The sequence below is a fragment of the Sciurus carolinensis genome, chromosome 1 (genome assembly GCF_902686445.1).
Source record: "Sciurus carolinensis chromosome 1, mSciCar1.2, whole genome shotgun sequence".
In the NCBI taxonomy this organism is placed as follows: Eukaryota; Metazoa; Chordata; class Mammalia; order Rodentia; family Sciuridae; genus Sciurus; species Sciurus carolinensis.
This window is the reverse complement of record NC_062213.1, coordinates 184,879,630-184,895,907: the sequence shown is the minus strand read 5'-3', so window position 1 is coordinate 184,895,907 and position 16,278 is coordinate 184,879,630. Positions and strand designations below refer to the sequence as shown.

The following is a 16,278-nucleotide window of genomic DNA, read 5'->3' as shown; positions in this document are numbered from 1 at the left end:
CCTGGCTCTGGCTCAGCACAGGCCCAGCCTCTCTGGCTGCTGAAATGTGACCTCCTTAGTTGAGTTCTAGGAATGCATGGACCACCCAGTCACATGCCTCCCCAGCACTCTCCACTCAGGACATCCGGCTCAACACGACCAGCCCATAATCTCCATGAAGGGAAACACAGCTCCTTTCTGTGGCGGACACCATGTTGTTTGCTTTGTCTGCTCTATTGCTTTATTAGTTGGCTTAGTTAACCTCTCCTTCTGCTCCTGTGATTGCCAAACAAACTCTCTGTTAACTCAGTTCTTCACCTTCTATTGCTCGTCTTCATACTGCAGAGAGCGTGGTAGTTGCCAGGTTGGGATCAGGAGGGGAGGATTATCAATGCAATGTCTCTCGAACATCTGAAAAGATGCTCAACTTAACTCTTAATAAGAACAATTCATCCTAAAATTATAATGAGATACGAGTTCTCTTTCATCAGGTGGGCAACATCCAATTTTGATGTCACACAGGCTGTAAAAGCCAGGAATTCTGGTACTTTGCTGGTGGAAATGAAAAATGGCATACCCCTATGGAGAGGAATGTGGTAATATACAGCAAAATTCATATGCATTTATTCTCTGACACAGCAATTCTATTTCTAGAACACTATCCCAAAGATCTATTGGCAAAAATGTGAAAAAAATAACATTTATTTGCACAAGGCTGTATAAGACAGCACAATTTGTAATAGCAAAAGAATGAGAACAGCTCAAATTTTAGAAATAGGAATCTACTGAATAAACTAGGGTAATCAATGAAATCAACTATTTATGTAGCTAGAAACCAAAGAATATGCTATACAATGTTATGGTGTGGTCTCCAGAATACATGGCTGAGTAAATAAAAACAACATAGAGAATACTGGGTAAAATCTGATTCCAGTTATCTAATAAAGAGCTAATATTAAAAGTCAAATTAATGTTAAAGTATTAATATTCACTCAGATTAATAATGAAGGAAAAGGTAAACCAAAAACTAAGGATTATCCATGGACAGTGGGAGGGAACAGGGTAGAAAGGATAGGTTATAAGCAACAATTTCCCCAAATGTACCTTTTTAAAATAGATTTAACTTTGAAACTATGTAAATATTTTACATAAATAAAAAGAAAGATTAAATTTGGGATGCACTAAGAATTTGAACACAATACTCCTTCAGTTGGTAGCATAATCACACAGGAAGGAACTACTTACAGATTTTAAAATGGTAATTTCATGGCTCATCCCTCGTAGGATATTAAGCACAAAAAGAACTAAAAATGATGAAGAAGGAGAAGGAGATCATTTTCAGGAGTCACGTCGGTAGAATGGGCATTGCCATTCTGAGACTCTTGGGCATGTGTTATAATGAGAAGTTACAATGGTGTCGTTAGAACCTTTTAGCAAGAGTGAAAGGAGATGCAGATATGATGTCAAGGAAGTTAAGGTAAAAAGAAAAAAAAAACTCCTTACATTTCAAATGAAGTGAACCTACAATGCTTTTTTTTTTTTTTAAAGCATTTCTTAGCTGAGTTCACTGAAAAGCCTTAGAAACAAGACCAACTCGAGAATAATAAGCACCCCTAGTGTTCAGATTTTAGTGTCCAGATTTTAAATATTGCCAGACATGGTGGTTCAAGCTTGTAATCCTAGTACTTAGAAGGTTAAGGCAGGAGGATCACAAGTTTGAGGTCAGCCTGGACAACTCAGTGAGACTGTCTCAAAAATAAAAAGGACGGGAGGTGTGGCTCAGTGATAGACTGCTTGCCTGGCACATACGAGGCCCTAGATTTGATCCTTAGCACTGGAAAAAAAAAATCCAATTTCTAAATGTCAGTTTCCTCTAAGGGACCAGGGCTCCTTGGAGAAACAACCAATTCTAGGTCAGGGGCAGAACATGTACAAGATGAGGTTGTGCCATCTTCAAAAGCTCTAGCAAGGCAAAGAGAAAATCTGAGCATCAGTTAGAATAATAATTGCGATAGATTTAATACTCAAAATATTACATCCATGGGACTGTAATGACATTTAAAAATGTTCAACTTTGGAAAATGTTAGGGAATTAATTCATTAACATGAAAACTGGCAAATAAAGGAAAATAAGTGTCTCTCCTGTCTTCTGTCATGAATTATACCTTCGAGTATGTGAATAACTGGTGAGGATGATTATTCTTTAAATATTTCAGCTTATCAAGGCAGAAACTACAAAATGTTAGTATTTTGCAGTTCCTAGGCTATGATCACCTATGACTTCTACTGTCCCCAAAAGAGAGGTAACCAGATGTTATCCACCTGTGATAGAGACATGAAGTCCTGCTCATAAATGTCCTGTACGATAAATGGAAAATGAATCTGATTAGGTTTCTAGATCTTACTGCCCATTGAAGGAAATATAAGAAAGGGGTCCTGTTAACTCTCAGGGTGGAAATCAGCAAAATTCAGAATGCAGGAGACTCCTCCAAATAGATGCCTTGACTTGGTCAATGCAAACACATACCTGCCCCCCACCTCCCTAAAAAAATAGATAAAGGGAGAAGAAAAAGAAAAACAGAACATGCAAGGGGCAAGAATGCAAGATGGACACCCATGGATTAAGAGAGACTTGGGACACAGAAGTCCATTGTAACCTATGAAACTAAGTAGGATTCCAATTTTCAGAAGCATATCACAAAAGTATTAGCTGACCAAGGATTGCACTAAGTAATCGTTTTTAATTTTTAGGAGAATAGTACTGTGGTATGTTTAAAAGAGTTCGTCTGTTAGAGAGTCACACTAAAATGTTATGGATGTAATATTATGCCTGATATCTAGTCCAGAGGGAGCAGGCAGAGGGGTAAAGGGGCACAGGTAGGGTCTGGGTTTACAGCTGAAGCCCAGTGAGTGATGGATACATGGGGTACATTACACCATCCTCTTGGTTTTGATGTAAGTTGGAAGTTTTCCACTAAAAAAACATGGAAAGGCATAACAAGGCAAGCATGAATGCACGCAGATACCTGGGAAGGAAAGAGAAAGTAGGGTGGGTCCTAAGAAAAGGGAGAAGCAGCCAACCTGCGCCTGACCCTGTGCGGCACACAGGAGATGCTCCACAGGTATTTGCTGAGGATAGAAATATGATTGAAAGGCAGAGGTGCTGGTGCTGTGGCTGAGCTGCATCCTCCCCAAAGTCATAGACTGAAACTTGAACAGGTGACTGAATTTGGAGACAGGGAGCATTCGAGGAGGTAAATAAGGTCCAGTGAGGTCAAAAGGGCAGGCCCCAATTTGGCAGGGCTGGGGATCTTATTATTATTAGACACTAGAGGTGCACATGCACAGAAAAAAGGCCAGGGAGGACCTAGAGAGAAGGCAGCCACCTGCAAGCCACTGAGAGGCCTCAGGAGAAGTCAAGGCTGCTAGCACCTTGACTTGGCCCTCCAGCTTCTAGAAATGTGATAAAAAGATGTGTCTGCTGTGACACATGTGAGGGGTGGGTCACCTGCTCCTGACCTCTGATGCTAAAGCTGCACAAGGGAAAGAGGACTGTGGATCGGTGGCAGAAGTGAAGGGCGCAGGGCCCTCTCACCACGCCGGACGCTGCTCTGGAGGCGGGCCTGGGCTTCACCTGTCTTTTTCACGGGGGCCTATGAGATGCGCACAGGAATTCGCCTCAGTTCCAAGTTGAGGACACACAGTGGTTCGGTGGCTGGCTGAGGAGCCCGCAGCTAGGAGGGGTGGAGCCAGGACTTGAGCCCAGAGGCCTGGCTCCAGAGCCTTCATTTCTGGGCACCACAGGTGGGTGGTGCCTAGAAATCCCACATATTCTCTGACCGCTGTTTCTGTGGTAAGATGCTGGCTGCCCTGGAGGGCTTTGGCTGACTACTTGTCCGGTGTGAGTGATCAGCAGTAGGAAAGCCCTTTCCTCTGATCAGCATGACAGGAGTTCTTCACCTGCAGCTGGAAGTATGGCCGCCGACTCCCTCCCCACTAGCCACCTGAGCCCCTCCCCACCCATCCTTGATCCTTTTGTGGTAGAACAAACTTTGGACTCACATGGTTGTGAAAAGTGATGGTTCTAGAATCAGGGTCCCTGAATTTGTACCCCGACTCTCCCATTTACATAACTGTATATCTTGGGTAAGTGACTTAACCACTCTGTCTGTGCTTTCAGTTTCTGCCTCCGTGAAGTGAGAATAATAGGACCTACCTAACGAGGCTGTCATGAGGGCTCAATAGGACAATATATGTTACACAGCACATAGTAAGTGCTCAGTTAATAAGAATCAGGCAATTTGGGGCAACTCAGTTCACTTCATTAGTTCTCAGACTTCTCATGTATAAAGCATAACAATAGTTTTCTTGCCAGAGTGACAAGATTAAATAAGATGGATAGTGGTAGAAACACAAGAATCCCCTCACAGTCCTTCCTTGGATGCCTACATGAGCTAAAACCATGGCTTGGATTTCTTGTGGGAGTGAAGAGCACTGACCTTCTTTATTAGAGTAAAGCATTTGATGTGGTGATGAGAAAAGTACGTGGGTGCCTTTACACTGAGATCTTAAATCATTGTGCTCTAGGGGCTGGGACTGGGGCATGAGGATTTTAATTTGGAACATGACTGGCCTGGGCGTGGTTTGAAACTTTTGCAATCCCACATATTCCCTTAAAACCTGAGATGTGAACATGCACTCACTGTAGATTATTTATCTCCTTTTTTTCTTGTGTATTTCTTGTAAGCACAATATTTTCCTAAACTTGGTTGGAGAGTCTTTGTCTTTTAATAAGGAATTAATTACCTTGTTGTCATGGCTGATACACGTGGCTCACTGCTGCCGCTTTGCTTTACGCCGTCAGTTTCTGAGGTTTGCATGTGGTGTCCCGCCTGCTCTGTCCTTTGTGATAGGCAGTGTGTTTCCTTTTGTTTTAATTTTCCACTGGGATGTGGAAAGCAGAAAACCCACTTTCCTTTCTATTTGTGGATGCTTTTAAGTCTTTTGTAAACATGTTTGACATATTCTCTCAAGTGATTAAATTCAAGAAGAAGGCAGGAACAGGATAGCCAGAGCCTCCGTCACTTACAGGCTGAGAGGACCCTGGGCAGGTGGTCTAACTTCCTAGGTCCCAGTGGGGACAGTAACTGAACCTGTTCCCTAGGGCTGGTGCAAGGTTGAAATGAGGCGGGTGTTTATAAAACACTAGGGTTGGTTCTCCTTTAAAAAGAAAGACCAAGAAAAACAGGGGAGATTGCAAGGCATTCTTGGGTGGCTGTCCTTACAACCTGGAAGTCTTTCTCAGGACATTGTTGATTTAAAACACAGGGACCCCACCCCATGTCCTCTGTCCATCAAATTATCGCCACAGGCCACACTCAGCCCAGGAATGTACCTGCAGCCTCAGGCTACTTTTGCATGACAGTGGCAGAGTTGAATAGTCACCCTACAATGTGCAAGGTCAAAATAACTTCATTTCTGGCCCTTTAAGAAAGTTTGCCCACTCCTGTTTTCCATCCGCCCGTGATTCTCTGATGATCCTCCTTCTTTCTAAATTTAGGAGGAGCCATTTTCTCCCATGTCCTATTACAGCCTCTCAAAAGCTAAGTGGCTCTTAGCATATATTAAAAGATTTTCTAAAAGGCCATTAGCTTCTGCATTTAATTGTCCACAAGGTGGGGATACTTAATCAAAAACAAAACTACAAAAAATGGGAAGTACAAAGATGCTGATCACAAAGCAGGGGTCCCCAAGGCTTGACAAAAGGCCGTGAAGGCGCCTGGGAGGGCAGGTCCCCAGGGCTGCGCTGTCTCACGCGCTCCTCGGTGTCTGTGCTGGGCAGCAGCTCTGGGCAGGGTCTGCCTCTCCCTGTGCTTCTCAGGAGTGCTCTGCCCACACCCTCCATGCCAGGCTGGCGTGGAGGCTCATCACTCTGAGAAAACTGTGTCCCCCATAGGCTGCCCCTTTTTTTGGGTGTCTACTGCCCCCAAACATACAGCACGTCCCCCCCCCCCCCGCCCCCTGGTGCAGCGAGTACTGATTGGTCCAGGGAAGACGAGGTTAAAATGGAGTTAAAATAACACTGGTGGCCAATGCTTACAGAGGGCTCCCCCTCCGCCAGGTGCTGCCCCAGGAGCTCTGCATGCTGACCACAACCCTGCCGAGGTTCCACGAATAACCAACACTGGATGGGGTAACGGAGGCTCAGAGAGGTCAAATGCTTGCCCAAGGTGCCCCGTCAGGGAGGTTGCAAGGCAGAGGCAACAGGAAGGCCTTTCACTGATGTGCTTCTCATTAGTGAGACTCTAGTGAAGAGGTCACTCATTCATTCATCGTCAGCGAGTCATCAATCAGTGTTGACTAAGTCAAGCACTCTGCCAGGTGCGGGATAAGAACCCAAGGAAGATTCCCTAACCTGTGGAGCTCACGTTTATGAGTACTTAACTTTATGCCTGGGATGGCTCTTCACATACACTGCTTATTATCATCCCTTCTGTTTCTTGTTTTGTTTTTTTCTTCAGAAAGAGCAGAGGTTCACAAGAAAAAGCGACTTGCTGGATTCCGGCTCAGGTTCCTCTCATTGGAAAGCCCACCTGGACTCCTGTCTCATGCAACGTGTTCTGGGTGGTCTCTCCTCTCCCACACACCCACCCATCAGCCCAGGGGCAAAGCCCTCTCTTCTCCCCCCGGCCCTCCCACTTGTGGTGAGGGGATTTAGATATGGAGTCGGGACTAGGTAGGAAGTCTCTTAGGTCACCATCTCTGCCCACCACAGGAGAGGAAATGAAGAGGTTTTCTGTTCCTCAAAGGGGAGCAGCACAGCCCCTGCCTCCTTGGACCCCACCTCGGCCCTTGGGGGTATGTGCACTCTTCATCCATGTTCCCAAACAGATACTGAGCTCCAATTCTGTGCCAGTCACCGTGCTTGGTACACAAATTTGACACGGTCCCTGCCCTTCGGAGGCTTCGTCTGTGTTTTAAATGCCCACAGTTTGGTGAAACAGATGGTTGGCTCTCTGAAATAGACTCCAAACCTGCCTCGTAGGGTGAGGTAGGGGTGAGGAGATGCCATAACAGGCCCAGAGCCTGCTGCAAACTGTATTCTTCTGGCTGGTCCACCCTGCCTTGCCTGGAGAGTGGCCACAAAGATATCAAGGCAGCATTTAACAGGGGCACAAAGGCCAGAACAGGGAGAGAGCCCAGGGAACTGGGGAAAATGAGCACATGGAGAAGGAGAGCGAAGCAGCCCGGAAGACTGGGAAAATCAGCGCCGACAACGCCGCTGGGCTCCCTTGGGCAGATGCTAGAAGCAGAGCTCCTAATGGCTGTGAAATTGAGAGTTCCCAGTTGAAAGAAGACGTATTTTTGATGCCTGACCATCCAGACCCAGCTTTTTTTCCAGTTTACTTTCTGGAATCAATTCAAGTTCCTATGCAAACTCTTCCTCTAAAACCCTTGCCACTCCAGTGGGAGGGCCAGGAGAGGCCCTGGGTCACGAGAGGAAAGGATGGACGGATGGATGGAGGCAGAAATGGACCACTGCGGTTCAGGCCACTCCGGCCCCCTCTGGAACCTGTCTGGCTGACAGTCACTGCCCCGCCCATGGACACGTACCTTCACAGCGCAGCACGGCACTGTTCCATACCACACTGCCCTCCTTCAGGATGCAGGTGACGGTCTCCGAGCCCTGTGTCCCAAGGAAGCCTTCATCACACAGGAAGGAGATGGAGCTGCCCAGCTGGAGGCTGTCCCCAAACCGTTTGCCATTTACTGGAACACCAGGATCCGGACACTCATTGTGTCTGAAGGCTGCGTGGATGGGGGTCAAGGACAAGATTAGACAGAGCGGTGTGTGGACAGAGACCCATAGCAAATAAGCTTCATTATAGTGGTCAACCCAGACCTTCAGCACTTCCCCAAGAACCTGCCACGTTGGAAGCAGAGCTAGACCCCCTGGAACCTGGGATCCCCGGGGTTATGGCTGACAGGCTCCCTGGGCGAGGAGCAGGTGCTTGAGCACCTAATCCAACTTCATCCTAATGGACACCTGTCGATCCGACATGAGCTAAGTGTTTCTCATGTGAGCTCCTTTACGACTTACCATGATTCTCTCAAACAGACCTCCTTACCCTAGTCTGTAAATGAGGAAACTGAGGCTCCCTGTGGTTAAGGAGCAAATCTGTTTCCTCAATGTCAAATCCATTCCCTGCTTCCTTAACTTCAGACAGTCATGGATGCTGTAGGGGAGCTGGCTCTCAATCCTGTGACACCAATAGACACTAAGCATCATAAAGCAGGTGCCCCGGAATTAACCCTGTCTGAAGTCGCTCCCTCATTTCCTTGCTTCTTGTCAAGGCTGCTGCTCACGCTGCCCAGGTGACTGCTATGCAGTGCGGGGAAGAGGAAAGAGACGGAGCTCTGCAGATTTAATCACGCTCTGCCTCTGATCAGTTACATGGTCCTGGGCAACAGGGGGCATCTTGCCCAGCCTCAGTTTCCTGACTTATAATTCTGAGATCATATTCAATTGCAGGGTCATTTGGATACAGGAATAAAATGCAAGTGGATCAGAATATGATAGAGGCCAGTGTTTGGTGCGGTGCCTGGCAGACAGTAGGTGCTCGTTAAGGATGGTTCCCTTCCTTTCCTGCTGCCCTGCATGGAACCATACCCTGTGCTACCTCACCCACACACTTCTGGTCCTCCTCCACCAGGAGCGCCACAGCTGTCTCCTGCAATGTCTCCGAGGTAAGGCCTTATGTGACCACCCGGTGAAGACCAGGCTCCATGGTTGCGTGAGCATGTACCATTTTCAAGAACCCAATTTACTGAAATTCCCTGGTGATGGAAACACACACAGACTCAGAAACACGACGACCCAGAGGCTGCTGAATCTTGCTGGAGCCAAGGGGCCTACACACCTGTGATCCTTCCCACCTCAGGTGAGCTGAGGGAACCTGGGACATAGAGCTGATCTGGATGACTACACAGGGCCTTTTCTGAGTCTTCCATACCTTTCTCCCTGAATTGCAAAGTCCGGGTCAGCCCAGACTCAGTTTCCCAGCCTTTCTTCATTAGGAACTGTGACCGTGGGGTTGCCCTGACAATTAGAGATATGGGGTGGGAAGAAAAGTGGTACTTTGGGTCCAGAAGTCCAGGCATTTTCTGTTAAAAACTCTTAGCAGGGGCTGGGGTTGTGGCTCAGTGGTAGAGTGCTTGCCTAACTTGTGTGAGGCACTGGGCTCGATTCTTGGCATCGCATATAAATAAATAAATAAATAACAAAGGTCCATTGACAACTAAAAAATATTTTAAAAACCTCTTAGCAGTTCTACGTATGTCCATGTTCACACACATGTGCACACACACATATATGCATACACGTGTGAACAGAGAAGGAATATGGAGCTGTTCCCAATATCCTGCAGCACAACCTCTAAGTCAAGGATTTAAGCCCTGACCACAGCTACCCGTGCATCTTTTCAAACCTCAGTTTCCTGGAGTGTGAGAAAGGACAGATCTTGGCTTTGGGGGTTTGGTTGTGAGGCTACCGGTGGAGACCGTAGAGTGCTTAGCACTGGTCTGACACCCAGTAGGTGCTCAGTAAGCACAGCTACTGTTGTCACTCAGCCATGCTCCATGTGAAAGAAGGATCAGGTTTACTGTCAGGAGCTGCTTGGAAAGGGATCCCCCAGCCCTGTTACAGGGATGCAGATGTCAAGTCACACGTGGGAGAGCACCTTGCTAGCTGTGGAGAGAGCTGTCTGGGGCCAAGTCAGCCTCAGCCCCGATGGTCACCAGTTGAGATGGGGGAGGAGATGAATGTCCTCTGGGGCTGGGGAGACGGTGCTGGCTCCCAGATGCTCATCCACATATCTAAATCCTTCACTTCTGTAGACTCTGGGGCCCTGTCCCTCTAGAGATTTGGATTCGGTAGGACTCTGATGGGGCTTAGACTGTAAAAAATTATTTGTCTTTCTCCATCCAGCTGCATATCTATAAAAATGTATAGAAAAATATTTTTTATTTGTAATTCTATTCACCAAGTGCTGGCCAGGATCGTCACTGGGTGGGGGATTCTGGGTGATAGTAATGGTTTTGCCTGGACCTGTCCCAGATTTTGAGCATCGCCATGTTGCGTATGTATCGTCCTGATGGTGTTAGAGGCACCTGGGAGGGAATGCTAGGGAGAGCTGGTCCTCGGGTGGGTATGCCCGCCCAGTGGAGCTGGTTCTCTGGGCTGCCTGGGGCCTCCTTTTCCCAAGGACTCTAGAGTTGTTCCTTTCCTGGAAAGCAGGGACCGAGGATATGATTTTCCTTGGCTACTGAAAGTATCCATTTTTGTCCCAAGTTCCTCTTTGGGGAGCTCTCAACTCTCAACACCCTGGATTCATGAACTTCCCTGGCTTCCTCTTCCCCTTTTTCTTCCCACTTCCACTGGGGTGAGAAAAAGCAGATAGCAATTCACGATCCTTCCATTCGACAGGCATTGATGGATCCCTGCCTCATTCCACGCCCTGGGTTGGGCAGAGGGATTGGAAAGAGAAGTAGCTCGTACCTGGTCCTCCCCAGAGCTCATGATCTTATGGGAAATGCAGGGAGAAGACAGAGAAGCTCAGGACCAGGACCAGGAGTGCTAGCCTGGGATGACCAGGCAAGTGGACCTGGGCTCTATGTCCTCCGGGCCCCAGAGGGTAGGAACAGGAACTCCCTGGGGAGTGCACCCTGAGAAGGTTGTTCCCCGCAAGTCTGCTGTCCTGAAGAAGGGCGGGGTGCAGACGGGGCCTGAGCCTGGGTGCTCCCTTGAAATTTGGGATCCCAAATGGCCGACCATGTAGCCTGTATGTCTTCAGCTCAAGTGGGTCCCAGGGATAGGTGGGACAAGGGGACAAGACCTCTTGCCAAGGATGGGGATAGGGGTTGGGAGGACGCCGGTTTCTTCATGTGGCTCCAGGCATATGTTTGTGGATGTGGAGCAGAACCTCAACTTGGGACTTGCATTTCCCAAGCAGCCTCTGGAAAAGGATGGCAGCCTCAGTCCCCCCTGACTATCTGTCATGGGTCAAGTTCACCAGGTTTATGGCTTCCTGTGACCTGGTAGCAACTTGCTGCTACCTCTGGAGCTTGGCTTTGTTCAGTCCCTAGGTTTCTGTCCCCATGCCCACCTGCTGTCACCTTGAGACATAGGAATGAAAATTCTCACTGTGGAGCCTTAGGTTGCTTCTAGTGAAGGGGCCCAGGGTTCAAACTGGAGGTGACAACTTTGAGATTATGGCTATAAGAAGGGCTGTGACAAAGTACCTGAAGAGTGGCCTCTGGGTCAAACAGAAACACTGCTCAAACCTTTCTTTCTGCTTTGACCATGGGAATGGGGACTGGGCAAAGCAGAGTGGGCAGCCCCCCAGGAACACCAGGGGCGAACAGGAAGAAGTGTTCAGGACCCACATCAGAGGGCGTCAGGAGTGACGAGAGCACGCCAGAGGCTTTCTTTCCCTTGGGTCCTCGCTGGTTCTAGGTGGGCCTTGTAGGAGGGGGAGAGTGGTGGGGGGAAGGAGGATCCCAAGCTCCTTCTGAATCATATGTCACACCTACGGAAATCATGCTCGATAGAAAGCGACACACAGGAAAGAGGTCTCGGCCCAGCAGGCGGGCAGTTACGCATCTTCTGGTCATTCTGGGAGCTCCATGCCCAGCCTGTAGGCCAGCAACGCCCTCAGATTGCTGCACCCCCCGTCAGCACTCCTCCCTGGAGCGTCTTCCATCATCCTCAGAAGTGGACACTCAGAGGGACGCTCAGATGGCGACAGAAGGGGGACTTACTGGTGAAGGTGATGTTGAAGCCCCTCTTCCCCGTGGAGTGGTCAGTCTGGAACTCGAGACGGGCCACGTGGCCACTGCTCGTGATGGAGGAAGGGAGCTGGTTTCCTGAGAAGGTGCCCAGGACCGGGGCCTCGGCGGTGGCCCCATCCTTGATGACCAGGAAATCAAACTGAGGCTCCACGTCAATGTCGTTGAAGGCCAGGTGGATGCGGCTCTCGGGCCTGGCCAGGATGAGCCAGACGCAGTGCAGGTGGTTGCCATAGTCCTCTGGGTAATTGGGAGACAGGACGACGCCAGAGGGACTGGTGAAGTTGAAGAAGCAGGAAACTGCAAGAGAAGAGCAGTGGAGATCAACAAGCGTCCCCAGCATCCTGCCCGGGTCACTGAGGCCCGGCAGAGGGAGCATGTTCTTCATCTACAGAGCAATAGAAGGAAAGGGTGGCACCGGGGTTAGCCGGACTGGCTGGGCTCTGAGCTGTAGGCAGGAGACGTGCTGAGTTCCATGCCAAGCGTAGCACTAGAGGGCTCCCTCGGGCCAAGGGCAGACATGGCAAGTTGTGTCTCTTGGCCCCTCTCCCCATTTCAGTGTGTCACCCCAGGCAGAGCTGCATGCTTTGGGTCCTGGCGTTGAGTGTAGAGTCGGCTTGGTTTGCAGCAGTAGGAAAGGACATCCGTCATGGGAGATTGACATAATGGTGGAAATCTCCAAGTGGAGATAATCCAAGTCCATTTCTCTCTTTTAAATGTTTTTGATGGGGAAATGATAGGGAGCCATGGGGCTTCTGACAGCTTCAAGCCACAACAAACACTATGCTAATGAGGTGCCAGGTGAGCACTGTCTCTTAGAAATCAAGGCTTTTGAAGGAACTGGGTGAGAGGCCACTGGGTCTTATCTTAATGCCCTGCCCACTTCCTGTTACCTTTCCCTCCCTGTACCCTAAGGACCCAATCTTCTTGCAAAGCCCTCATTTAAAACCACTTTCATGCCAATTGCTAACAGACCCAGAAACAAGGATAAGCAAGGAAACCACTTTAAGTGGAAAAACAGACCAACAGATAATAAATCAAAATTAAATGGGGGAAATTAAAAAATGAACAAATAATTGCAACAACTATGACACAGGGAAATATCAATATTGAATTAAGGCTTTTATAATTCTAGATGAATATCCCCAAGATGAGCAAAGAGTATGCTCAGAGCACTCAGAGGAGAGTAAATAGAATTAACATGGAAACACAGTAGTTCATGTCACTAGAGAAAAGTCAAGAAAGAAACATAAAACCCAATACATTTGAGGCTTTGTGGGAACCTGCACATGCATGTAGTGCTGGTTGCAGAGTAAAGTTGATAGAACCCTTTTGGAAGGGAGCATAGGAATTCTTATTAAGAGCCACAGAATTGTTTGAATACTCTGACTCAGTAATCTCCAGAAATTAATTCAAAAGAAAAAGAGCCACCCGGACAAAGATGATGACAGTGACATAATTGTATTATGGAGAAAAAAAAAAATGGGAACAAGCTATACGTCAGTCAGCCCAATAAAGTGAGGTAAATTATAGCCTTTAATGTAATGCAGTCGGAACGCAATCATTAAAGTGATAAATATGACCCTGTGGGAAGAGTGTTAAACATCATTTTAAGTAAAACAGTAGATCATAAAATTATACGTGTACTTTTGATGATAGCTATTAAACACTTGTTTATGTATGGATAAGGATTGGACACGAGCCCCCAAGTAAAAATTGTATTGGGGTAATAGGTTTCAGGGTGATATTTTTCCAAAATTAAATGCCTTTTAATTTTGTGATGGCAAAAATGCTATAGGCTCATTCTAAACATTTTGTAAAAAATACATAAAATGACAAAGAAGGTAGAAAGGAATCATTTAAGTCCCTGTATGTTTATATTTGGTGTTAATGATATTGATGCTTAAGTGAATATAATACTTGATTAACTAATTATAATGAAGGTAACTAAACACAATGAAAAATAATAAAATCCCTTTTGTCAAAGGAAACACCGCGCGCGTGCACACGCACAATACAAGAAGTAGTGACTTCCTATGGCAAATTTCTTCTTGCTTCTCCCTCCCCACCTATCTCCTTTTGTGCAAAGGAATTTCTTTTCCAATCTGTTGCAGAAAGCTCTCTCACCAACTTCAGCAAAGTAAGCCTGGTCCCTAAGACACCTTCTGTCTCATCCCTATAATCCCTCTATTTTTAAGTATAGAAAGTATTTGAATCAAGAGGAGAAAGAAGAACATGAAAAACCTTTTAAAAAGTGATGCATGATAAAGATGCATGATAAAGTTAAGATTAGAGACTATTATGTATGATTGAGGGTTTACTAAATATGGGCACTATTCTAAGCACTTCCGTCAATTACTCAATTTAACCGTCACGATATTCTATGAGGTCGGTATTGTTATTAACCACATTGAAAGACGAAAACACCAAGGCACAGAGAGGGTAAATAACTTGCCAGGGTCACATAGCCAGTGAATGGTAGTACCATATTCAAATCCATGCAGTCTAACTCCAGGGACCAAGTTCAGCCACCCCTCCATATTGTCACCCAGTATGGGAATGACACAGTTCCCTAGGCCTCGGTCTGACAGTGGAGTCCCTGAGAGATCCATCTGTTCATCCCCAGCTCTGCAGCAGCCCTGAATCAGGCCAGACATGGAGACCCACGCTCTGCCACCCCGTCTCCAGTTTTGTGGCAGTGCAGTTGTGGGTATCATGCAAATGATGCCCAGAGGCAATGACCTTGAAGACAGAAAGGACTCAATCATGTGACCTGTTAAACCAGTCCAAGATGAACTGAAGACAAAGGAAGATGCTACAATTTCAGAGGGAAGATGATGAGGAACGCTGTAACCATATGAACGAACAGATTTGCTGCAGAGGAGAATTTAATTAATAACATCTGAGCTCCCACCCTTACCCCATCACTCATTTTATTTATAGCCTTTTCTCAGGGGCACCCGTTTAGATCTTGAGTAGCTATATATGGTAGCTCCACTTATCTCTAAATTTGTCTTGTTCACTTGTTGAGTTGTTTATGGCTTGGCCCTCTTTCTCCCCGGCATATACATGGATGCTCTGTGAGAGCAGAAGTCCTGTCTGATGGCTCGGAACTCCTCATGGCTCCCACAGCATCTGGTACACTGTAGGTGCTCAACCAACACTTGCTGGATGAACCAGTGAGAAGCTGACGGTTAACAGAGCTGAAAAGATGGCGACCTGAACGTATGGGCTTCACACTCTCATCCCACTCCAACCTCAAGCAGCAGAGCTGACCGAAGCCTGTTCCCCTTGGACATCTGTGTGAGTCCTGGAAAGGAGGGGGAAACACTGCGGCATGATCCTCGTTACATTTTCTCTCTGACACAGTACAGATGTGGCCCTAAATACGAGTAGAAAAGAGTGGGACCCAACTAAGTCATTCAACAGCAGAGACCACAGAAGCTGCTCTCAAAGACCTTCAGAGTATGGTATTCACACGCTATTCATAAAACACTACTTGAAGATAATTTCTGTCCAATCAAGAGATGAGTCCAGAGGAAGAACTCAAGAATGGGAAAGCTGTGGTTAATAAAAAGAGATTAGCAACAAGCGAATAAACCAAGATAGTAATGAATCTAAATAATTGCCATAAAGGTAGTTATAAAATGGAATGCAAATGTAACAAATATTCCTGGGAAGAGAACACAGAAAACATCATTCCTACCCAAACCCTAGGGTAAAATATTCCAGATTATACTGACATAAAGAATAAAGTTGGAGCAAGGAGATCTGTTAATTTCCTCATCTTGGAAGAACTTGTTTTATAGTTTCTATGGCTAATTAGAGAAATATAGGTTAGAGCATGTTTTTAAAGATGTTAAGTGTAATTAGTAATAGAATAAGAAATAGCTTATCTTCACAATTACCGAAAGGGGAAAAAGCAAAGCAGTCTATTTAGGGAAAAAAAAAATGGAATTCAAAGGAAAAAAACAAAAAAGTATAAAAAGGAGAATTGGAAAGTAAGATGTTTTAAAAAAAAAAAGACAAAATTTGATTTATGACAATAAATGGATATAGCTTAATCTTCTAGTAAAATGTAACCCTTAGTTTGAGAAAAGACACATAGCTAAAACAAAGTAAGTCTGGTAGTCGAAAGGAAAGGAACGGGCCGAGTTTGCTCACGACAGAAGTGTGTTCCGATTTACCATTGCCCAGGTCCCCACGATTCCCATTTGTTTGGTGTAGTGGACCCAGTCATGAAGGATGTTAAAAGCTCCCCAGGTGATCCTAAATTGCAGCCAGGCTTTAAGAACTACTGGTGGAAGTAAATGTGAACAACAACAACAAAAACTAGTTTTAACATTAACATCAGACCTTTCAATGTTATATTACAGCTGACTCTTGGATGGTCCTGTTTTCCAGCCAAGAGTCTTGGACAGCTACCAAAAGACATTTCTTCTTGCACCTGGA

General features: G+C 46.4%; 1 protein-coding gene across 1 annotated transcript in view; it reads right to left on the bottom strand.

Moving 5' to 3' along the window:
• Window positions 1-16,278, bottom strand: part of Csmd2 (CUB and Sushi multiple domains 2) — a 553,852-nt gene that overhangs the window by 192,635 nt on the left and 344,939 nt on the right. The window contains 2 exon segments of the mRNA XM_047516471.1: window positions 7,594-7,788; window positions 11,800-12,126. Of these exon segments, the coding sequence (XP_047372427.1) occupies window positions 7,594-7,788; window positions 11,800-12,126 (522 nt within the window).